The sequence below is a fragment of the Fukomys damarensis genome, unplaced genomic scaffold, assembly GCF_012274545.1.
Source record: "Fukomys damarensis isolate Sample0158 unplaced genomic scaffold, DMR_v1.0_HiC HiC_scaffold_20, whole genome shotgun sequence".
Taxonomy (NCBI): domain Eukaryota; kingdom Metazoa; phylum Chordata; class Mammalia; order Rodentia; family Bathyergidae; genus Fukomys; species Fukomys damarensis.
Window position 1 is genome coordinate 22,368,664 of NW_022900932.1, and position 25,929 is coordinate 22,394,592.

A 25,929-nucleotide genomic window follows, 5' to 3' on the forward strand; every position below is an offset into this window, starting at 1 on the left:
ATTCTAGTTGTTGGAGGTATTTCCATATTGATTTCCACAGTGGTTGCACCAGTCTGCACTCCCAACAATGGAGAAGGGTTCCTTGCTGCCCACAACCCCGTCAACATTTGTTATTGGTTGATTTCTTGATAGCAGCCATTCTTTGTGGGGTGAGGTGGAATCTCAGTGTTGTTTTCATCTGTTTCTCTCAAATGATCAGTGATATTGAACATTTTTTCATTTATTTATTTGCTGCTTTTACTTTGAGAAATGTTTGTTCATTTCAGATGCCCATTTTTGAATCAGATCTTTATATTTTTGGGGCCTGATTCTTTTGAATTCTTTATATATTGTAGATAGTAGACCTTTGTCTGAGGAGTAGATGGTAAAATTTTTTTCTGACATTGTAGGTTGTCTCTGAGCTCTGTTGGTGGTTTCTCTTAGAGTGCAGTAGTTTTTTAAATAAGATGAGATCCCAGTTGTTGATTCTTTCTGCTAGATCCTGTGCTACTGAGGATTTGTTCATATGGTCTTTTCCTATGCCAATGTCTTTGAGCGTTCTACATAACTTATTTTCCAGCAAGTTTAGACCTTTTAATTTGCTTGGATTTTAGTTTAGTGTATGGTGAAAGATAAGTGTCTAGTTTTAATCTTGGACAGGTTGAAATCCAGTTTTTTCAACACAGTTTATTAAAGAAGCTATCTTTCCTTTAGTGAGGATCATTGGCTCCTTTGTCAAAGATGAGGTAGCTGAGTATGTCTGGAGTTGTTTCTGTATCTTCCAATCTATTCCATGTATCATCAGGTCTGTTTCTTTGGCAGTACCATGCTGTTTTTTTTTTTTGTTTGTTTGTTTTTGAGACAGGGTCTCACTATATAGTTGAGACTGCGCTGGAACTCACTGTGTAGCCCAGGCTGGTCTCGAACACACAGCAATCCTCCTGCCTCAGCCTCCCGAGTGCTGTGATTACAGGTGTGTGCCACCACTCCCGGCCCACGCTGGTTTTTTAAAATCACAGTGGCTTTGTAGTATAGTTTCAATTTGGGGATTGTAATACCCCCTGTCTCTGTTGTCTGGAATTGCTTTTGCTATTCTAGGTCTCTTCTTGTTCCAAATGAATTTTTTGATTATTTTCCCTAGTTCTGTGAAATATACTGTTGGGATTTTAATTGGGATTGCACTGAATCTGTATAGCACTTTTGGTAGTATGGCCGTTTTCACTATGTAGATTCTTCCTACCCAGGAGCAGGGGATATCTTTCCATTTTCTTATGTCATCTTCAATCTCTTTTTTTTTTAGAGTGCTGTAGTTTCAGTGTAGAGTTGTTTTGATTCGTTAGATTGATTCTTAGATACTTCATTTTTTGGGATGCTATTGTGAAAGGAATCGTTTCCCTAATTTCTTTCTTCATGAGTCCGTTTAAAAGAAGCCCATTGAGTTTTGAGTGTTGACCTTGTTTCCAGCTACTCTGCTGAAAGTGTCATTTAAATCTAGAAGTCTTTTGGCAAAGTATTTTTTTGGATCTTCTATGTAGAGTATCATATTGTCAGCAAATTACTGCTTTAATTCCTTTCTCATGTCTAATTGCTATGCCTAATGTGTTTCCAGAACTATATTGAATAGGAGTGGTGATAGGGAACATCCTTCTCTTGTTCCTGATTTTAGCACGAAGGTTTTCAGATTTTGGCCATTTAATATGATATTGACTGTTGGTTTTTCATAGATAGCCTTTATCAAGTTGAGATAAAGACCATCTCTTCCAATGTTCTGCATAGTTTTTATCATGAATGGGTGTTGAATTTTGTCAAATGCTTTTACTGCATCTATTGAGAGGATCAGATTGTTTTTGTCCTTCAGTCTGTTAGTATAGTATATTATATTCATTGATTTACATATGTTGAACCATCCTTGCATCCCTGGAATAAATCTGAATTGGTCAGGGGGTGTGATCTTCTTGATGACCCTGTGTATTCTGTTTGCCAGTATGCTATTGAGGATTTTTGCATCTATGTTCATTTGGGAGACTGGCCTGTAGTTCTCTTTTTCGGTTGGTTCTTTCTCTGGTTTGTGAATCAAACTAACACTTGCTTCCAGGAATGATTTTAGAAGTATTGCTTTCCTTTCAATTTCATTGAAAAGTTTAAAGAGTGGTGTCAATAGTTCTCTAAATGTCTTGTAGAATTTGGCAGTGAAGCCATCAGGACCTGGGGTTTTCTTTGTTGGTAAATTTTTAATTACATTTTCAATTTCACTGATTATAATTGGGGTGCTTAGAATTTTTTAATCTTCTTCATTCAACTTTGGTAATTCATAAGTATCTAGAAATCTGTCCATTTCTTCTGTGTTTTCCATTTTATTAGAGTATAGGTTCTCTAAGTAGATATTCATGATCCTCTAGGTTTCTGTTATGAATTCAGATTTTTTTGTTTCTAATTGCACAGAACTGAGCCTTTTCTTTCCTTTTTTTGATAAATTGGCTAAAGGTTTATCAATTTTTTTATTGAGTTTATTGGTACATTTTAGGTATACAGTACAGTTACATTCATTATTGGGGTCTTGTACCTTTACATGACAAGTCTTGGGTCTCATTTTTTCCCCTTGTCCCTGCCCTCCCTTCACCCCCTTTCCTTCCCCGTTTACAAACACTTTATTTCCATTTTCTCATATTTTTTTCTTTTCCCTTATTCCCCTTCCCCAACCCTTCCCACTTTCCCTACACCTTTAAGGGTTTATCAATTTTATGTATTCTTTTGAAAAATAAACTCTTTGATTCATTGATTTTTTAGCATCATTTTCTTAGTCTGCATTGCATTGATTTATGCTCTCATTTTTATAATTTCCTTCCTTTAATGAGCTTTTTGTTTTTCTTTCTCTTCTTTTTCTAGGAGCCTAAGATTCATCATTAGGTTATTTGAACTCACTCTGTTTTCCTAGTGTGGGCATTCAGTGCTATGAATTTCCCTCATAGAACTGCTTTCATTGTGCTCCATAGATTCCTGTATGTTGTATTGGCATTATCATTTATTTGTAAAAACTGACTAATTTCTTCTTTAATTTCCTCTGTGACCCATTAACTGTTCAGGAGAGTGTTGTTCAATTTCCATGTGTTTGTGAAGTTCTTGCAGTTTCTTTTGCTACTGATTTCGAGCTTAACTGCACCATGGTCTGATAATATACACGGGATAACTTCAATTCCTTTGAATTTACCTGAACATGTTCTATGAGCTAGTATGTGGTCTATTTTGGAGAATGACCCATGTTCATGCAAAAATTATGTATATTCTGATTTTGTGGGGTGGAACATCTATTAAGTGCATTCATTGAAAAGCTTGGTTCGATTCTAGTATTTTGTTGTTGATTTTTTGTCTAGATGATCTGTCTATCTGTGACAGTGGGGTATTTAGATTCCCCACCACAATTGGTGCTTATTTGGTTTTTCATGTTTCTTAATATTTGTTTTGTATAGTTGGTGGCATTAATATTTGGTGCATATATATTTACGGTTGTCATCTCTTCCTCTTGGGTTGTTCCCTTTATAAGGATGTAGTGACCTTCTTTGTATCTCTTAATCAGTTTTGGTTTGAAATTGACTTTTCCTACAACTAAGATAGCTATCCTTGCTTTTTTCTGGGTTTCTGTCACATGGAGAACTGTTTTCCATCGTTTAACTTAATAACCTTCTTATACAAAAATAACTGACTCACTAAGAAATTAGGGAAACAATTTCTTTCACAATAGCACAAAAAAAGAAATATCTAGAAATCAATCTAACAAAGGAATCAAAAGATTGCTACACTGAAAACTACAGCACTCTGAAGAAAGAGATCAAAGAGGATATAAGAAAATGGAAAGATATCTCTTGTTCCTGGATAGGAAGAAACAACATGGTGAAAATGGCCATACTTCCAAAATTGTCATACAGGTTCAGTGAAATCCCTATTGAAATCCCAACAGTATATTTCACAGAACTAGAGAAAATAATCAAAAAATTCATTTGGAGCAAGAAGAGACCTAGAATAGCAAAAGCAATTCTAGGCAACAGAGACATGGCAGAGGATATCACAGTCTCCAACTTGAAACTATACTACAAAGCCACTGTGATAAAAACAGCATGACACTGCAAAGAAATAGATCTGAGGATCAGAGGAATAGATTAGAAGATGCAGACACAACTCTGGCTATACTCAGCTACCTCATATTTGACAAAGGAGCCAAGCATCCTCACTGGAGCAAAGATATCCTCTTGAATAAATGGTGTTGGACAAACAGCCTGCCAAAGATTAAAACTAGACCCCTATCTTTCACCATTCACTAAACTAAAATCCAAGTGGATTAAAGATATAAATATTAAAATAGAAACACTAAACTACTGGAAGATAAGTTAGGTAGAACTCTTGAAGATATTGGCATAGGAAGACTTTATGAACCAATCTTCAGTATCACGGGAACTAGCAGAAAGAATCAACAACTGAGAACTCATTTTATTAAAAAACTACTGCACTCTAAGAGAAACCACCAACAGAGCTAAGAGAAAACCTACAATGTGGGGAAAAGTTTTTATCAGCTACTCCTCAGATGAAGGTCTACTATCTAGAATATATAAATAACTTAAAAAAATCAGGCCCCCAAAATATAAAGACCTGATCCAAAAGTGGGCATCTGAAATGAACAGACATTTCTCAGACAAAGAAGTAAAAGTAGCATATAAATATATGAAAAAATGTTCAACATCATTGGGTCATTGGAGAGCTACAGATGAAAAGAATCACGAGATTCCACCTCACTGCAGAGAGAATGGCTGCTATCTAGAAATTAACCAATAACAAATACTGGCAGGGTTATGTGGAGAAAGGAATCCTTCTCCATTGTTGGTGGGAGTGCAGACTGGTGCAACCACTCTGGAGATCAATATGGAGACACCTCAAAAACTAGGATTAGGGGTCCCATTTGACCCAGCTTTCCCTCTGCTAGGTATCTTTCCAAAAGAATTAAAAGACTCACATCACAATGATATATGCACACCCATGTTTATAGTGGCATAGTTTGTAATAGCTAAAATTTTGAAACATCCACAAAGAAAATGTGGGTTTTTTAATGAAATGTAGTACTACTCAGCCATAAAAAAATGAAAACCACGCTGGGTGTGGTGGTGCATGCGTGTAATCCCAGCACTTGGGAAGCTGAGGCAGGAGGATCACTGTGAGTTCAAGACCAGCCTGGGCTACATAGTGAGTTCCAGGTCAGTCTCAACTACAGTCTCAACTACATGGTGAGACCCTGTCTCAAAAAAACAAAAAACACAATGAATGTAACTGTACTGTATCCCTAAATGTACCAATAAACTCAATAAAAAAAAAAACCAAAACAAAAAACAACAACAAAAAAGAAAATCAGAGACATTTATAGCTAATTGGATGCACATTCTGGCCATACCCTTAAGTGAAATTAGGAGCTCACATGTGTAAATACCATATAGTTACTCTTGTGTGAAAAGCTAAAAGTGTAAATAAGGTTCAAATTGTATAATTGATAATATGAAATAGAAAGAAAAGGGCTAAAGGAGCAGGGGAAGTGGGAAGGGTAGGGGAAAGGAAAGAAGGGAAAAGAGATAACATGAGAAAAGGAAAAAAAATGAAAACAAATTCTTTGTAAATAGGGAAGGGTGGAGGGGGTAAAGGGAGGCAGGAATATGGGAAAAAATAAGAGCCAAGATACATCATGTAAATGTACAAGATACCAATGATGAATGCAACTACGATATACATAAAAATACCAATAAACATAATGAAAAAAAAAGCACTGCATGGTGAAAGACATACGTCATCAAGTTGGCAATTCTTTTCACTTTTGATCAAGAGCAAACCCATTTGATGGGTTTTTAATTTAGTTATGAATTTACTAGCATAGATTAATTTGTTAGTGTACCTAAGTAGTATTTCATTTCTCAGATGGTAGATTTGGCACCTTGATTCTCTGAGAGATATAGCTGATATTAGGAAAAGGTGCTGAATACAAACTTCCATAACTTTTCTGAGTGCTCTTATTTCAAATGTATTTTTCTTTACTAATAAACATTTTATGTTTGTGAATAGGGTGCATAGGAAGCATGTCGTCTCAAACACCTATCACACTGAATATCGACCCTCAGGATCTGCAGGTCCAAACATTTACTGTAGAGAAGCTACTGGAGCCTCTCATAATTCAGGTATGAAAACCATGGAACTTATATGCAGTTAATGCAGAATAGTTATAAAACATGGAAAAAATAAGGATCCAAGGAAAGACTTGATTTTTTTGCGGGGTGGGTACCAGGTATCAAACTCAGGATCTTGCACTTGCAAGTCAGATGCAGTGCCACTGAGCTAAATCCCCAGCCCATGGCCTTGATTTTTACATATGAATGTCTTCTAAAATTAAAAAATATATTAAAAGTTAAAAATATGTATTTGGTATTAATAATAAAATTCTGAAAGTTTCTCCCAATTCTCTTTTAACAGAATATAGTTTTCAAACTATGTTTATATAAACGATCTTGTTTGATAGTCATGAAAACTGAGTAAGGCAAGTAACATGATTAAAAGCCATGTTTTTTTGGTACCGGGGATCAAACTCAGGACCTTGTGCTTGTGAGGCAGGCGGCAGAACCACTGAGCTAAAACCCTGGCCCTAAAAGTAATGTTTAGTATATACAGAATTCCAGTGACTTTGACTTGCTTCAAGGGAAATGGCTGTTTATTTGTTAAAATAGGAAGCTATCTTTAAAAATACAGAAAGGGGGTGAAGGGAGGGCAGAGGTAAGGGGAAACAATGAGAATCAAGACTTGTCATGTAGAGGTACAAGATCCCAACAATGAATGTAACTGTACTGTATCCCTAAAATATACCAATAAACTCAATTAAAGCTGAAAAAAAATACAGAAAAAGTATGCGAAAAGGAGCTATTTAAAGAAATTCTTTGATAAAGTCTTTTGTAAAGTGAGTAATCCTTTAATAATATGCAGAATGATGATCTGATCCAGATTTCATGTATTGGATTTTCTTAAAGTAGAGTTTGAAGAAAATTGTATGATGATAAAGATTTAAATTTTCATCCACAACCCAAAATTTGTGAGGGAACCCCTTTTAGATCTAACTTGAGTCATGCTTCCTAAGTCCTTTTTCTAAAGATTTGTAGCAGTCAAGGTTTACTTGGGTACAAAATGACATTGACCTTATGTCGGACCTTAAAAATGTTCTGCTTGTATCCTCTGTCAGATGAATAGCAAGAAGGGGGTACCTCTGTGAACAGACTTTGTACATGTTTATACTTGGCACACAGTGAGATCTGCTACTGGAAAGACAATTCAAAACCTGTGCTTCACTGATGATACTTTCATTATTAACTTTGGCAGTCTTAAAGATTTTGATATCTGGTAAGAAATTGATATTGATGACTAGCAAGAAGCTAGTAGTCTCAGGTACCTACAGGATGGGTTCATGTTAAGAAGGAAAAAATAAAAAGCCTTTATTCATTGTTTTCTGATAAAGTTCCTTGAAAAAATTAGAAGACACCAACAGACAAACACCCTGAGGGAGAGAGGTAGGGAAAGAGAAAAAAACCAACAACTCAATTTTACCATCAAGTGCTAATGATTCTTTTTGTTTTTTTGTTTTTTTTTGGGTATTGGGGATCGAACTTGGGACCTTGCGCTTGTGAGGAGGAACCATTGAGCTAAATCCCCAGCTTGATGCATTTACTTGTAATATGTAAAATTATGGGTGGCTTTTGTCATCTTTTTAGTACTTTATAATGTGAATAATATATATTTTTATATAGACATAAAATACCCATGTAAACAAAGTGGAGAAAGTGCTGTATATGTAGATTTTAGCCTACTTTTTCATGTAAGATGATATTTGATAATTTCCCCATTCCTTGTAAGAGTAATTAAAAAAATGCTACTCAGTTATATTATCATTTAGCTTTATCACTTTTTTAAAAAAGTAGTCTCTCATTTTTGGATGTTTAAGTGATATATCTACAGAGTATATGAATTGCTGTTATAAATACTGCTGGGCTGAACATCTTTGTACCTAAATTTTGTCATCAATTGGATTTATTTTTCTCAGATTAGTTACTAAATGTAAAAGAAATGGGCAATTGCTTCTCAGCCTTTTGGCTAAGATCAAGTGTAGAAATGGGCAGCGTTGTGATTTTTAGGCTTTTTCATACCTATCACCAAGTGTTTTGAGGAAAATTTTAAATGAGCTATCACCACTCATTTAAGATTTTTTTTCCTACACAACTATAGGGAGATAGAGTAAGGAAATGACTTTCATTTTGGAGATGGCTGATACATTAACACCACTGCATAAACCTTATTTGTTCCATAACAGTGGAATATTTGAGTTGGTCATTTAAGACCTGTTAATCACAAAGGATGCAGACTTATTGTTTATGATGGAGAAAGTATTGTTGCCAAACTACTTTTTACATCCTAACAGCAACTAATAGGTCTTTTGTTTTAGTTAAGTACATTGATATAGCAGTCAATAGAAATTTATACTATCAGAGTATACTGGTCACAGTTTGTGTGTTTTCTGGCATGTTCTAAAACTATTATAATCCTGCCTATATACATTTATTGATTCCACATAAAAATGAAATGGGTAAAAATGACCTGAAATTATTTGATTTAATTTGAAAGAAATGCAAATTTTAGAAAAAGAGTGATTATGCTACTTTTAGGAGCTTCTGATGTGGTGCCTAGATGCAGAGTTTTTATGATTAACAAGTAGATGAGTCAGGGAAATAGAACCAAGTATCTATTTCTTTTTTTTGGTACTGGGGATCAAACTCGGGACCTTGTGCTTGTGAGGCAGGCAGCGACACCACTGAGCTAAATCCCTGGCCCCTAAGTACCTATTTTATGCCAGATAGTTCTCATTTACGTGTTAATGTAAAGCTAATTTTATCTTCCTTGATTATTGTCAGCATTCTTGAAAATGTTTATTGATTTCTTACCAAGTGGTTTGGCATATTGCTTCAACAATATCCCATCTACAGTAGGCATTGGCTTTATCCAAGTCATATGAAATTAATCATATTAATAATTTATTGAATTATCAATAGGGTCTAATTATATAATCCAGGCTGGTCTTGAAGTCATGGCTGCCTCCTGCATCATCCTCCCAAGTGCTGAGATTACAGGCATATGCCACCATGCCAGGTTGAATTAATTCATTTTATAACTGAAAGTTTGTACTCTTTGGTGTCTTCCCATTTCCCAACCCCTCACTGCTGGAAACCAACATATTATTCTCTACTTTTATGATTTCACATGTAAGTGAGATTGTATAGTATTTGTCTTTCTGTGTATGTTTATTTTCCTTAACATAATATCTCCAGGCTCATCTGTTTTGGCAGATGGCACAGCTTCCTTATTAAAAATGACTTAATAATATACATATGTGAGTGTATACACATCCTATATTTTATTTATTAATTTATCTATTGGCAGGCTTTTAGATTGCTTCCAGTTTTGGGCTATTATTCCAAAGAGTGTTAAATTTGAATACTTATATGGCTTATTTTAAATATAAGATATAAACTCTGATTACACTGAAAAACATTCAAATACAAATTTATTATCTTTAAATTCATACTGCTGGGCCGGGATTTGGCTCAGTGGTTCCAGCACTTGCCTCACAAGCACAAGGACCCGAGTTTGATCCCCAATGCCCCCCGCAAAAAACCCCCAAAAATGTAAAAACTAAATTCATACTGCTACCAGGTAAAGTTATCAATTAGTAGTCTCATTGAAAATTCTAACCTTTCTTTATCGCTTATCTTCATGCTATATTCCTCTTCATTCAAAGTTCTACAGAAATTACTATCTCTGCATATAACTCAAATTTAAAATTGCATTTTAATTTTTGGAGTAATTGGTCATAGAGACTATTATGTCACTCCAACTTCTAAACTCATTTATTCATAAATCTTTATCTGCTCTGTTTATAGTCTTTTCTACTGAACCTGATTTATCGTTAATCTATTTTTTTCTCTTGGGCACAGGTAAATCACTAAGTTGTTTTGCAGGGATGTTGAGTCTGGTATATATTTCAGTCATTCACTTTCATTTTCTCTGTGTGATAACTTATACAGTTGCGTCCTTCTATAATAAATTCTTCCAATGGAACAGAAATAACTTTTTTTCTCAGCAATTACATTTTTATGATCACAACTCTAGGCATCTGCACTTTATCACTTTCAAGATCCAAGCTTTGCATTGCAATGCAGAAAGTATATTTACGCAGAATTGTGCTTAAAAAATTTACATCTCTATGTTGTATACTCTCTGAAGGGGACATAAACTGCTAGATCATGTTATAGTCATTACATAATAGAATCATCAATAATCTTATTTGCCACAAAATATAATTTGCTATATGTCAAATTCATGTTGAATGGGAGTTAAAAGATTGACTTACTAAAAATCCCTTAAAATACAAATTCCTTATACCGTTTTATCTTTATTAAGGTTGTTTTGTACAAAGATTCAAAGGTGTTTTCTGATATAAATATGTTCCATGTTTTCAAGAGGTAAATATATAGTTAGATCAACAATAACAAAATATTCTTTCTCAGGATCTTACCCCTGTCTTTTGTAGGTCCTTTTGGCCTTTTTCCCATTTCTACTCCATTGTTCTTCTACCCATTTTTCTGGGATTTTGCTTGGGGATAACTTTTATATACTCTATAATATTCACTGACTCAAATTTAAGAATATATGGTAATCCCTAGGTCAGTTAGCAAAATCAAGGTTATATGGTGATAGGGAGACAATCTCCAAGTCTCAGAGGCTTAATAATATATTTATTTCCTGTTCAAGCTACAGGTCTGATGTGAGTTGGCTAGGATCTACACTCAATAAAGACAATCAGGGACGTAGGCTAATATGGACTCCCTCTGGGTATGTACTTTCACTGTTACTGTAACAGGGGCATGAGAACATGAAGAATCATGCAAGACTTCTTAACATGTCTACCTAAATGTGATTTATGTTAGTTACAATCATAATGCTTTTATCAAAGCAAGTCATGTGGCCAAAGTGGATGATAGATGTACAATCCTAGTCTGTGCTCAGAGGAGAATAGAAATATTGTGAACAGCCCCAATAACTATTACTTTCCCATTGCTTCCTGTTTAGGGATTCCTTTTGTTAAGTAAGTCTCCATTGACTCTCATTTCACTTTGTCACCCTGGTCATAGCTGACTTTATAGGGGTGGAGGGAAATTGACTTCACAACATTCATTTACAAATTGGCAAAGAGTCTGAACACAGAGGTGCTCTAGCATAAGAGTTCTGCCTCTGGGGGTTGATAATGAGTTGGGTCTGTTACCATTGTAGGAGAGAAAGAAATCTCTGCTCCCCTTAGTTCTAATATGGGATTTTTGATTAGATCTAGGAACTCAGCTAATGTAAGAGCTGATTAACAAGAGAAGAAAATAAGCATTTTAGTAACTTTACATGTATATGGGGATTTTTACAAGAGAGTGGAGTCTGAAGAAATGACCAAAGTATGATGTTCTTATACTTTAGACAAAGAATAATAGATTTGAAAGGAAGAATGGGAAAAATGGATATCTGAACTAGGACAGTAAATTCTAGGGCTGTTACTAAGAGATATACAGTGGAGGGATATAGAAGCTAGTAGGAGATAAATTACTTTAGAGTATATTTATTCAGGTTCATTCCAGGCTAAATTACTAGTTTCTGGTGATCAAGGCTATCTTCCAACCAACATTGGTATGTAAAGGATATGTCACACACACATGCACACACACACACACAATCTTTATGACTTACCACATGTAGGGAAAGTCAGGCCCAATGGCCTTTTCTAAAGGAACAATTCCTTCAGTGATATCATCTTGAAATAATAAATATACCAATTTGGCATATTTTGAGACAGCATGTCCTTAGCTACTTCACTAGCCTTTTGGGAGTTGACTACATACTGAAAGTTAAGCAGTAGGTAGCTACAGTTCTATAGTTGAATCAGCAATTGAATCTCTTATGAAGATTCTCTGCTATATTTCACCCTTAACAAAATTTCATTCTCTCCTTGAGCTAAAAACTAAACAAAAAGCAAACAGTCATGTATATCAATTTATGTAGCTAAGTGCCAAATGCCCGAAGGGTTAATTTTCTACTGTTATACACAAATCTGCATGGTTTCCGGGTTCCAGAGGCAAGATGTGACTGTCCTCTTTGGCTTTTTCCTCCTAGAACATAATTTCATTTGTTTCAGAAAATAATTTGAGGTGTGTGTGTGTGTGTGTGTGTGTGTGTGTGTGTGTGTGTGTGTGTGGTTGTTTTCTGTCATTTTTGAATAAGCATGATATCATTTATTTATGTTTCTTTGGTTTAATCTCCAAACTTCTTTTTGTGTCCTTTCAGATTATTCTATCAATAGAATTTATATCAGAATTAATCTTGAAGGTTACAACTCTGCACATGTAAGGTGTTTGTGTAGTTTAAAGAAAATATTTGAGTTTTGACTGTCATCTCAAAAAGTGTCCTTAAAAGTTAGTAAATTAAATATCTTTTAAGTACTTAAGGGCTCAAGCCTTCATAAGTATAAAGTCATTATTTTTATGGTAGGATGAAGAAATGAACTTCATTTTGCTTCAATATAACATTTTAAAGTTTAAGGTATAGCTGAGTTGTTTCTAAGAAACTGAATGCTTCAATTTCTGCATTTTTTTACTGCCAGAAAACTGTTCCTATGGGAAGGTTGCTAGGCTGTAGTATTTCTTGAGAAACAAATAAATGAGAAAAGAGAAGCCACTCTTTAAATGAAAATAAGAGTAAGAAAAATTAATAGCTAGTTGGTTAATACAGTGTGAGTCCCGTTGGAGCATGTGTGGCAGGCTTACAAGATGCCCTACCACAGCAGTTAGAGATTAGCAGGGGACAATTATCAGTCATTTGCAAATTCTTCAGTTCTTCCCAGCTGCTTCCTAGTCCTTTGTTCTATCACACTCTGATTCTTTCTGTACTCACTCCACTATTGCCATCCTGGTGTCCTGACCATATCCCATCTACTTCAGTTCTGTTAATATTTTATCCTTTCAATCACAGCTCATTTTTTCCATGATGAATTCACACTTATTACACTGGTACTAATTTCTAACTTAGCTTTGGGATATGACCTTTCTCTTATAAACTGATTTAATAGGCAGCCAGGTTGTGTAGACTAATAAGCCCAGATTTACCTGCTTTGTAAGTGGAAACTGCTAGAGTGATGGGAGCAGTTGCAACTTGTCTTGCTGAAAGGATAGAAGAGTCCAATATTTACCCAGATGTAGTCATCTCCATTGCTTGAGATATGAGTTTACCCTTCTTGGATTCTCCGGGGCTACTTCAGGACACCCACCTAGTCTCAGCAGTTTCTGTTGTAGCTTGAAAACTCTATGAATTTGTCTAGCAAACTTTTTCTGTACTGGTCCAGATAGTTAATAGTTTCAGCCTTGATGGCCTTAGGATCTCTGCTACAACTAATCTACTGTTATATTGTGAAAATAGCCATAGACAGTATGTAACAAGTGGATGTGGCTGTGTTCCAATAAAATGAATTATTTTCTAAAGTAGACAAGTGGCTAGATTTGGGTTTAGGGATAATTTGCAGACTCTTGTTCCAGGGTGACCATTTTCTCCTAGAAATATTCTGCATTCATTTATTAAGGAATGGTAAGAAATAGGTAATATTTGACACAGTGAGAGCTTCCTGTGCTACAAATTATGATAGAGTGGTTTGTAGCCAAGTCGTATGAGAGACACGAAAGCCTCACTTGGGGAAAGAGTGAGAAGTAGGCAATTCAGAAAATTCCGGTTACTGTTGAAATTCTGTTAGCCCAGTGGTTTTCAGCATTGGCTGCACATTAACATCACCTGGGGAGTTTTTAAAAATCCTGATGCTCAGGCCTCACACAAAACCAGTTCAGCTGGAATCTCTGTTAGGAGCAGTAAGCAGCAGTTTAAAAGCCCCCAGGTACTAAAATGTAAAAACTGCTGCGTTGGCCGTTATATCAGCCAGCAGTGAGCAGGGTTCAACCTGTTGGTTCAAACCTTGTCTTAAAATTGTATCCCTTCTATTTTTTTAGCCTTGTTATAGTTCACCCTGTCTGTCTGTCTGTCTGTCTGTCTCATTTCAACAGTAGTGAGTCCTCTTCAAATTAAGGTTTATGATATTCAAAATTTTAAAAAAGCAGTTTGAGTTCTTGGCCCTCACTTTCAAGATACTGTTTTTCTCCACTTTAGATACATTTTCCTATATTCTCCACTTCACATTTTTAACATTGTAAAATTAGGATGCACCCAAATAATAGAAGTAAATATTTAATGTAGTTTGCCTTTTTGGTATTTGTAGGGAATTGCAAATTTACCCATAGTACACTTTAGTTCCTTTATTTAAATTTTAAAATTTAAACAGTTCATTTGTTTGAATTTAAAAAATTTTATTATTACGTTTGCTGTAAAGGAAGTTTAAATTCATCTTAGGGAGTAGGTACACATACATAATACATCTTGATTCTTTTTTATTCCCGTTCTTCTCATCTCCCTCCCTCCTCTAAATTCCCTGCTATGAGATCTGACCTTCATTTTCTTCTACCCATTGGGATTTGGGATAAATGCTTTGGGTATTTCAGCCAATAAAATGGTGTGAATTAAGAATATAAACAGTCTATTTTGGTGAATGCCCAGTCTCTTTAGATAAAATGCTCGGAAACAGGGTTGAGGTGGGAGTGTTACATGTTACTTGTAGTCCGTGTAGTGACCTTTGAACACTTGGTGGCTGTTGCTCTAGAATGACTAGCTTGAAACTATTGATCCAGAGTCTCAGTTACATCCTCCAATGAGTGACTGATATCATCTGTCTTAGCCTCTGCCTTTGCAAATTATCACCTTGCTCTTTGGTGTGGTAATTGCATGGTAGATTCAACAGCTTTCAATAAAGACATATTTTGATTATCCTTTGGGGTAGAGGATGTCTGGTTTTATCTATGTCTCATGGGCATCATGAGTGAATTAAGAAAACTAAACTGGCCTTTCCCCTACCTATTTGTACTATGATGCCAAGATTACACTATGAACACACAAAAGTTTTGTGCAGGGAAGGTCATGAAGCTGTTTTCTACCCCCAGAGTCTCAAAGATAAATGGAATCAAAGTACATCACCTTTCAGTGCTTTCCAAATAACTGTGTTAGTTGGAAACTAACATAGTCTCTAGTCTGTGTGACTCCCAGAGAAAGGAAATAAAAACATATATCTTACCTGTGTCTTTTACCAATCAACTCCTTCTTTTAATAGTTTCTTCGGTCTAGGATGAGAGAGCTTCCCCAATTCTTATTCATATCTGACTAGATCTTCTTTTTCATAAAACTCTGTGATAGTTTTTTTTTTTTTTTTTTTTTTTTTTTTTTTTTTTTTTGTACCGGGGATCAAAGTTGGGACCTTGTGCTTACAAAGCAGGCAGCAGCACCACTTAGCTAATCTGTGATCTAGTTTATGAGATTGATCTAGTTTGTGAGATGAGAGCCAAAAGGATTTAGACAACAATTTTCTTTTCCTTTAATGACTTTCTTAGTGGTTTTCATGATTAGGACCAAGAAAGTCAGGTTTGAAACTCAAAGATGATCCATGTTTGTATTTATTCCATCAGCTCTATGCTTGGGATAATAGGCATCTTAGTATGTTTTCTGATGTTATAATAAAATACCACAGACAGGGAAATTATGAACAATAGTTTATTTGGCTCGTACTTCTGGAGGCTGAGAAGTCCAGGACTGGGAGCCTACCTCTGGTGAGTGCCTTTTTGCTGTGTCATAACATGGTGGAAAGCATCACATGTTGAGGAGGATGAGAAGGAGGAGGAAACAGAGGAGGAGGAAGAGGAAGGGAAGGAGAAGCAGAAAAAGAGAGAAGAGGAAGGGGAAGAGATAGGAATAATAGGACTGAACTCCTCCCTTATATAATTAATGCACTCATGTGATAATGATCCTAATTAATTTATGATGGCAGAGCCCTCATGACCTAATTGTCTCTTACAGGTCCCATCTCTCACTGCTGTTACAATGGAAATTAAATTTCAACATGAATTGTGGAGAGAACATTTAATTCATAGTTATAGAACTTTTGGCTCAGGCCTGGATTTGGAAAGTTCAATAGTGACAAAATATTATCTATATTTACATTGTGAAAAGAAGTGGTTAAATTAATGGCATGTGTCATATTTGATGGTACTGTGCAATTCAGAGACCATGGTAAAAACAAAAAGGAACTTTGGGGCATTAAAAGTAAGTGATGCCATTGAAATTCAAGATTGGTGACTGATACTTATTTTCACAAACAGCAGGACAAACATGCCTTTCTTTGACGTAGAGGTGGACACAACTGAATCAATTTTAAACTGAGCATTAGCACTTAACTCACAGATGGACTGCATTCAGATCACATTTGTGTTGCTCTAAGATCATGAGCCCTACAAATATAAGCACAATCTACTGTGGCCTTTGTTCCTTAATATTTATTATTCCTCTTATTTATACTCCATGAGAAAGTAAAATATATCTACATATTTATAGATATATATATATCTATAAATACTTTATATATATCCACAAATACTATATATGTATGTACGCACAAATATTTTCAATACAATAAAATCTTGTGTTTAGAAGAGATCAAGAAAGAGTCAATCTCACAATGTGAAGTAGATAGGGAAAAGGGAATCTGGCAATAGACAGTGGAAGTGAAATGTAGAAAGAGCTTCATAAATTTGTGTTTGGAAAAGCAAATGGCATGGATCACTCAATTTTAATGGTTGATGGGACAAATGATTATCAAACAAAGCTGGAACACAGAACTGGGGAGGTCATAACTATATTTTACCATAAGTCACTGCTGAAAGCAGGATACTGAGCTAGATAGACCAAGGGAGAGCATGGATGTGCTGAACTGCTAGATGTGAGGTCCAGCTGTTCTTCATTTTAGCATCAGCATTTGTCTGATTGGGTTTTTCACTTCTTATTTTGTATCCTTGAAAAACTCAATGGATTTGTGTATTCTATATAAAACAGTCATCTTTTATATATAATACTTACATTTGAAATTACAAAACCCACATATTCTAGGATTAATAAGTTAATAGTTGCGTTTCCTGAGAAATACTACTTTTAAATATGTTGGGATGCCTCAAAGCTCAGTCCTGTGACTTCTTCTCTAGCAGTACTTTGGAAAATACACTTTTGGAAAGCTTATCCCATTTCTGATTAAAAAGTTATTGCTCTTTGAAATCTTAGTAAGATCAGAAAAACTACTGATAGTGAATAATTAAAATGGAAAAGTAAGCTATAAGAAACATATCTCCAATCCTTACTACACTCAGAATTGTATAGTAGACCCTAATGCAACAACTGACTCAGATAGGCAAGCCAATCATGCTTAGCACTCAGTTTTGATTCCCTTTCCTCCTTACTCTCCTTAAATTCCTCATGTATTACTTCCACTCACTCTACAGCTTAGACCGTGTGCCATATAGCTATCCTTGATACCAACTCCACCACTGCTGCCTGAAACGATTCAGTGTGGCCTCCACCTGGGCTACTACAGGAGCTTGATTGCTATCCCTTTTTCTGTTCCTCAGTCTCCTCTCTCCGTCCCTGCCCGCTCCAAAATCTGTTCTTCACAGAGTATCTTAAATGATCCTTTACAATTTTAGGTCAGATTCCATTGCTTTGCTATTCCAAAAACTTTACTAGCTTCCAGTCATAATAGAAGGGAAAGTATTGGTGGTAATTTGTAAGGCCTGCATGATTTGGCACCTAACTCTGGCCTTACCTCTCTCAAATTTTTGGGGTACCAGGGATCAAACTTGGGACTTGGCACTTGCAAGGCCGGCAGTGGCACCACTGAGCTAAATCCCCAGCCCTGGCCTTACCTCTTTTTTCTTTTTTTTGGTACCAGGGATTGAACTTGGGACTTTGCACTTGTGTAGCAGGTGCTGGCACCTGGCCTTACCTCTCTTATGCTCAGGGGCACTGGCCTTTCTTCTGCTTGAGCTATGAACCTTCTATTTTGGAGCCTTTGCACTTGATGTTTCCCTGTTTTGGTTGTGTGCTGCCAGATGTTCATATATCTTACCTCCTTGAGTCTTTGTTGCCTTACTAGAGAGGCCTTCCCTGATACCCTGTCTAAATGAGTCCTTTACTGTGTTCCTTTATCTTTTTAAAGTTTTCTTCATAGCAGGCATCAGTACTTGCTTATTGTGTCATACATTTACTGATGCATTTGTTTATTTTCTGTTCCCTCATAGAATGAAGCTCACTGCCACATTCTCTTGCACAGTGTAGGTGCACCATCAATATTTGTTGAATAAGCGAATGGTAAAATTATTATTATTATTAGTGTTTTTTTTTTTTTTTTTTTTTTTTTTTTTTTTTTTTTTTTTTACCGGGGATCAAACTCGGATCCTTGTGCTTGTGAGGCAGTCAGCAGAACCACTGAGCTAAAACACTGGCCCACGAATGGTAAAATTAAAATCGCTTCTGTCTATTTGTTTGTATTGGGTAAGTAGTTGAGTAAAAAATGGAGGAAACTAATATTTGATATTAGCGTCAGTGTGTGGTCATTTCGTAGTTGCGTTAAGTCCATATTTATACAATAAATAAGTATACTTCCTGGATTAGAACATTTAGCTAGAGTTGTTTATGTGTTTGACATATAAAACTCTTTGCTTTGTTGTACAACCTGGGTGACACAGAAGGCTGGGAGAACTGGGAAGGAGTCTACATGTGCTTTGTTATTGGTCCTTAATAGCTCATATTAGTGATGGTTGTCAACCTAGCAAAAAACCCCCAAAAAACCCAAATCCTTAAATTGTATATTTAAAACAAGGTAATCATTGCTTTATACTTTTTGTGCCATTTGTAGTAAAGATTTTAATAGGTAGAACAGCTTTCCCCTTTGAATTCACATGCTGAAGCCCTGATTTTACATAGTGCCTCAGAATGTGACTGAATGTATTTGGAAATAGAGGTAACTAAATTAAAATAAGTCATTAAGATAGACCCTAATCCATCACAGCTGGTGTAAAAAGAGGAGATTAAGATGTACAGGGAGAGCTGGGCATGGTGGCGCATGCCTGTAATCCCAGCACTTGTGAGGCTTAGGCAGGAGGATCGCTGTGAGTTCGAGATCAGCCTGGGCTACATAGTGAGTTCTAGGTCAGTCTCAACTACATAGTGAGACCCTGTCTCAAAAAACAACAACAAAAAAAGAAAGATGTACAGGGAGAGTCATTAGCAATGTGTGCCCACATGGAGGACATAGAAGGTAGCATCCGCAACTCAAGGAGAAACCAGATCTCCTGATGCGTTGATGTTAGGTTTCTGGACTCTAGCATTTTGAGAAAATAAATTTCTGTTGTTTCACTTATTTACTCTGTGTTTTTTTGTTTTGGCAGCAAAAACAAACTAATAAAATGATTGGTAAAAAGTGAAAATAAATAATAATAATACTAAGAGTTTTCCATCTCTTTTTAAATTTATAGTTTGAAAATGAACTACTAGTATGTAACTAATTTTTTGGAAAAATTAAGACTGTAATATACTTAATTCTATATCACTTTGAATGGATCAGGTCCCAAAAAACTATGCATGGAGGCTTACTTATTCAGAATTTGTGATAATTTGCTTTTTGTAATGCTTGATGGAGGAAATGACTTATAAAACCTCTCTCATTAAAGAATTAATTTTGATGTAAGTTACCATGTGCTACCTCTAAAATCAAATTTTAATTTTGGCATAGGAACCAGCTCTCTTGGTAACCTTGTATAAACTACCCAATATTGTGACTCTTGGTTTAAGGCTTCTAAAATTTACAATTCATTTTTTCTAGTAAATCAAACATTATGTATTTATTTTTAATTTACAGTGCACTAAGCTATGGGTTTTCAAGATGAGTTAAACATGGCCCCTGCCTTATTGAGTTCATGGTATTGTTTTCCAAGTCCTAGGCTAGTGGGGTCTGACTGCAGGAATCCTAAAATACCAGGTCTGGCTACTTGCTCCCAAAATTAAACTGGAAAAGTGAGGGTGAAAGAGAGGAATGGAATTTATCGAGTATAGTCATACTGGGGAGATGAAAGGGGCCAACCATCCTCAGTGCTGTCTGAGGGTCTGAACTAGAACTTCAGAATTAAATAGGAGAAGAATAAAAGCAAGAAGTATGCACAGTTATGCAGTTTTGATCAATCTGTGGTCTGGTTTATCATTTATTCAGGTCTGGTTCTTCAAGGTCTTGCTAACTGCAAAGTAGTCATTATCACTTGAGGGGGCAGTTGGGTTCTCACTGCTTAGGGGACTGTCCTGCCAGCAGTTTAGGCTAGGGAGGCTTTACTTGAGATACAGAAGCCCAAAGAAGAGATGCAGAGCTAAAGAAGAAACACAGAGCTTCGGGAATGTCTTGACATGTCTTTAATCTCAGCTGTTCAGTTCAGCTCAGTTCAGCTCATCTCAGCTCAGATCACTATTTGTCCAGCCACCCAGCTGCTTAGGTGGAGTCCACCTCTTTATTTAGCTGCACACACTTGCAGCAGTTCTTAGCACCCAAGTTAGCCTCATTTGTCCAGCTGCTCATGAGGTTCCCAGCTGCTGTACTCTCAGCCAGCCCACCAGCTTTTGCGGCAGTCCAGGTTTATAGTAAAATACACAGTAGTAGGTATGTGCTAGTATTGACCTTGGTTCTGTGGGTATCTTACACTGTGACATGAAGTGCATCTGCAGTGGAGTTTGCTGACTTAATACTTATAGTCCCTTGGAAATCACCCCTCCATAGCCTGAATTATAGCGTAGCCATTTTGGGCTTAATTTTTCCCTGCAGGGACCAGCCTCAATTTCTATGATGGGATGATTGCTCCCATTTTTTAAGAGGGTGACATTTCCATCATGGGGTGATCTGCCTGCGTCGCTCACTATTCTTGGAATCTTGAAAATATTTTATTGTTACCTTGGTGTCTTTAGTCTTGAAGTGGGAGAAGGGAGGTTAGATAAATTTAAGGCTAATTAGCCTCATATTTTCAGACAGACACTCCTTGAGTGAATAATATGTCTACATTGCAGAACTGAGCAGAAATCTGACCCAAAGTTTCAGGTAAAAAAGGAGACTGATACAGAATTAAGGTATTGTTGCTGAGCTTTTAATTACTCATCCAACATTTGCAGGGCCAAGTGAAGAGTTATTGCTTTTGGCAAAAGCAGCCTCTAAAACCATGTTACAGTACAGCTGAAAGAGCAGTATGTTAATGGCTAATTATGTGACACTTTAATTAATGACATGAAGCATCTATGAGTGGAAAAAGGCATTCTAGGTTGAGATTGCAAATGTTTTCTATTCTGTGTCCAAGTAGTTTGTGGTCAAATTACACAAATGGAAGATGAGAGTGAAAATTGAATCAGGAGTAAGAGTAGAGATTGCTTCATAAACCCTGCTAATATTTGGACTTATCTTGTAGGCAGCAGAAGACTACTGGTAAGTTTTAAGCTATTGCTGGTGTGTCAGTAAAGTCTGACTTGAAAGTGGTGCCTCCTATCAGGAGTATGGAACTGTTGTGGAAGTAGTGACTTCTTCACAGCCTCTCTGTGGAAGACTCAACAGGAGCCAGAATTCTCTCACACTTTAAAGAAATAACAATATGAAGGGGAAGTGGGAAGGGTAGGGGAAAGGAAATAGGGACAAGAAAAAAATGCAAGAAAAGGAAAAAATGGAAACAAAGTCTTTGTAACTAGGGGAGGTTGGAGAGGGTGAAGGGAGGGCAGGGGTAGGGGGAAAAATGAGAACCAAGATTTGACATGTAAAGGCACAAGATACCAATGATGAATGGAACTGTACTGTATACCTAAAAAGTACCAATAAACTAAAAAAAAAAAAAAATAAAAAAAAAAAAAAAAAAAAAAAAAAAAAAAAAAAAAAAAAAAAAAGATTAGTTGACAGGCAGAGATTGAGGCCCTGTTTCTGTGCTGTGGATGATAAGGCCTGGGAGACAAAGATGAGAGACGGGGAAGAGCCCAGATGACCTTTGAGTTTCCGCCTGAAGACATAGCTGTTAACATGGTTGTCACCACAATGAAGAAGTAAAAGAAAAAGTAGAATTAATTTGGGAAAGAACATGGTTATAGAATATAAATGTCTTATCCAAGTTAGTATTACAAACTTTCTACAAAGCTAGTATCTGAGTTGCTAAAGCAATCGTTGCACTGATGCAAAAATGAAAGTAAATCACAACCCCATGTCACGTCTGCAGTGTTCCTATTGTGTGTCAGTCAGCATGGCTCTGTATAACAACAGTTGAAGGCTTGGTTTACTAAGCACATCAGTTTGGTTTTTAGTATCTTTGGAGAACCTAGAGAAGCACACCTGAATTAGAAAAGATGAAAAAAAACACCTTTTGAATTCTAAATTTGAAAATATAAATATTGTAAATAATTTAAAATACAAATGCTTTTTTGGAATTTTAAACTTAAAATTGGGAATTTCTGTTCTCTTCATATTACTTGAAACCTCTAATTTAACCCCATTTGAGTGAGGAGTTTTTTCCTGTATTTTTGCTGAAGGTGTGTATAGCCTAGCACAGATTTATAGACTAAAGGAAAGTCAGCAAACTGAAACTCAAACTGAAAGCCTGGAGATTTTCCATGAGAGGACCTTTAATTTTTGAAAAACAGAGAAAGGGGAATATTATATATCAGTGACAAAATGTAAAGTTAGTAAAACATAAGCTTGGATTTTTTATTAGAATCATCTCTGCTGTAGGTTCAAAATTAAAGCCTGAGTTCCTTATAAAAATAGAGTATATTTTCTGTGAAAAAAGAAATATGAATTATTTTACAGAATAACTTGGAAGTTAAATTTACTTCTGCTGGTTTTCTCTCAACACTGGGAGACCTTTTCAAGTAACATATGAACCCCACCTCCTTGGTGAGAATCATCTGTTCTAGTGAATCATAGCCACTGATGGGAGTAGTTTATAGTCCTAGCTGAGTTGAGATGAAAAATAAGAAAGTTTAGGTTTCTTCTTTTGCCACAGATTGCCCACCCATATTTACTTTCTGAAATAAAATGAATCATGAAAAACTGTCACTTTAGTCAATGCTAAATGATTATACTGGGCATTTTAAATGAAGATATGTTCAAATGACTTGCACAAGTGAATAACTTGTCAGTTGCAATTGCATTTTTTAAAAAAATGGAAGTATAATGTTCTTATAGAATGCTCTCACATTTCTTATTTCTTTAGCATTTGTTATAAGTAACAAAGCATTTCTGGAATGCTCATTTTAATTTTAAAGCCCAGGCTATTCGGTGGAAAACATTTGGTGCATAGAAGATTCAAACAATGGAGGAGGAATGTGCAGTGGGAAGTGTCATGAACTGTGGCACTCAAAATACATTCCGAAGGAATGTTTCAGACAATGATACTTATTCTTCATTTGAAGCAAGTTTTAAACTAGGTGTTGTAATTTGTCTTAATCTGGGCACATTTCTTTTAACTCTATATAAATTAGAGTGACAGTAATGCAATTTTTGGAGCTTGTAGAAGCCCATATAATAAATCAAGCTTGTCGTCATCTTTATGTGAAGACACATGATCCTACTTAGCGGCTTGTAAAACATAGAATGTTCTTTGTTAACTTCTTTAACCACAGTTAGCATGAGGGGGTTTCAGAAACAAGGTAAGATTAGGCCCAGAGAGAATACCTTTGGCAAGGAGTCCCATAACCAATTTATGTGGGGAACAGACTAGAAAATATACATTAAATGCCAACCAATATTTGTGTCATGTTATGAATTAAAAAAAAACTTTACCTTTTTTAATTTTTCTATCATATTATTGTATAATGTGATTTTCTTATTTTCTAAGCAAGGAAATAAAACCTTACCATAAGGTATTGCACTCTGGGTAATGAATATGGGAACAAAGCAAATTAGAATAAAACTGAGGGTAATTGGATAAGGAGAAAAGAAGTTCAGACAAAAATCATTTTCATTCTCATATTTCCTCTGTAGTTTGTAGATCCTTAGTTCCTAGCTAAGCAGTGGGTCCAAATATCTGAGTAAACAAATGTCTAATGCTCCATAAACAGCAAGCAAAATCCCTAGGGGCTGCTGACCAGGAAGGGTTCTATATATTATGTTCTCATAGATGTGACACATGAGCGTCAGAAGCCTCACCTACTTAATGAGATGTAGCCTAGTTAACACCTATCCTCCCTCCCTCCTAAAATTTGCTTATCTTAATTGACAAATAATAATTATGGGAAGCAATAATGTTTTGATCCATGTATACATTGAAGAAAGATTCAATAAAGCCAATATACCTATCATCTCATGGACTTTTCATTGGAACCTTGATTTCAGTAGGAGTTTCAGGTCTTCTTTTTTTAATTAATTTTATTGATACATTTAATGTATACGATATAATGACATTCACTGTTGGAAATTGGTACCTTTACATAATCAATCTTGGTTAACTTAACTTTATAAATTTTTTATTTTTTGGGGGTACTGGGAATCGAACTCGGGCCCTTGTGCTTGTGAGGCAGTTGGTGGAACCAGATCTTCTCATTTAAACGTTGGATACAAATACTGCCCCCTCCCTTTCTTTATAATGAGGACTTTCATGCTTCAATTTGCTATTGGGGATTTAATTGGGAAACTGATATTTTTCATAAAGCACTTCTGTGTGAGGTTTTTGTTTCTAGATGCATATGCTTAATTTTAATTTTCAAATAAAATGCTCTTTTGATGAGTTTGTTTTTATTTTTGTTAAGATTAATTTCTTTTGTTCCACAGCTTTACTAAAGGATCATCTATGAATAAAAATTGTTTATATTTAAGGTGTATGCTTTGATGTCTTGATACATGTATAGGTTGTAAAATGATTGAGTCAACTAACACATCCGTCATCTCACTTATCTTTTTGTAGTGAGGAATTTGCTTTTATTTTAAATAAGTTTACAAAGGCTATGCATGTTTATTATTAACATATTCAGGCAACTCAAAATATAGACATTAAACAAATCTGTCAAGCCATATACATAATATTTATTGAACACCTACTATGTTCAGTATTCTGGTTGCTGGAGAACAATACATATTGTACTTTCATGGAGTTTACATTTTTAGTATTGGCTGCATCCAATAAAAATAAAGAAATAAAGAAAAATGTCCATCCCTGTGTTTTTAGACAAAATAAAATGAGATGAAATGATAGAGTGAGAGAAAATGGGGATTGAGGTGGTCGAAAAGGCCTTTTGATAAGAGACTCTCAGAGGGACTTGGAGAAGCTCAACAAGATGAAGAAGTACAGAGGAGACAGATTACAAGGAAAAGAAAGTTAATCATTGGAGGATTTGGGCTTTGTTCCCCTATTTGTATGCTTCAGTATTTCCCCTTTTGGTTTTAATAATATCTATTCTTAGTCTTAGACTAACACTTTATTAAAATTGTTTACCAACTTATACCAACCAATTATTGATCAATTTGTACCAACTTAGTTAAAATTATTTTTGTCACCTTCTTAATATAGGTCACTAGCTACAAAGTGATACGTTTCATTTTCTAATTTGCTAATTTTGAGACATAATTTATCACTTTTCCCATTTTGACTACTTTATCAAGCTCTTCTATTTTTCCATATGAAGTTTCTGTAATTAATGAGCAGACACACACACGCACACAGTCATTTCAAGCATTCTTGAATGATGAAATTCAATATCTAAAGCACTGTCTTTAGATGTCCATATCTTTAGTTGAGAACTCACTGATGGCTGATTATGCATCTCTTGGTGCCATGACTTGACCCCTGTGAATGTACCAGTCGTACTGGGAATGAATAATAT

At 35.6% G+C, this 25,929-nt stretch overlaps 1 protein-coding gene and 1 pseudogene across 3 annotated transcripts in view; both read left to right on the plus strand.

Annotated features, from left to right (window-relative positions):
- Ctnna3 (catenin alpha 3) overlaps nucleotides 1-25,929 on the plus strand; it is a 1,561,788-nt gene that overhangs the window by 52,853 nt on the left and 1,483,006 nt on the right. For all 3 annotated transcript variants that reach the window (XM_010605540.3, XM_033766563.1, XM_033766562.1), the window contains one exon: nucleotides 6,073-6,185. In XM_010605540.3, coding sequence (XP_010603842.1) covers nucleotides 6,073-6,185 — 113 coding nt within the window. The remainder of the gene's footprint in view (nucleotides 1-6,072; nucleotides 6,186-25,929) is intronic.
- LOC117287086 lies at nucleotides 8,120-8,257 on the plus strand (annotated as a pseudogene).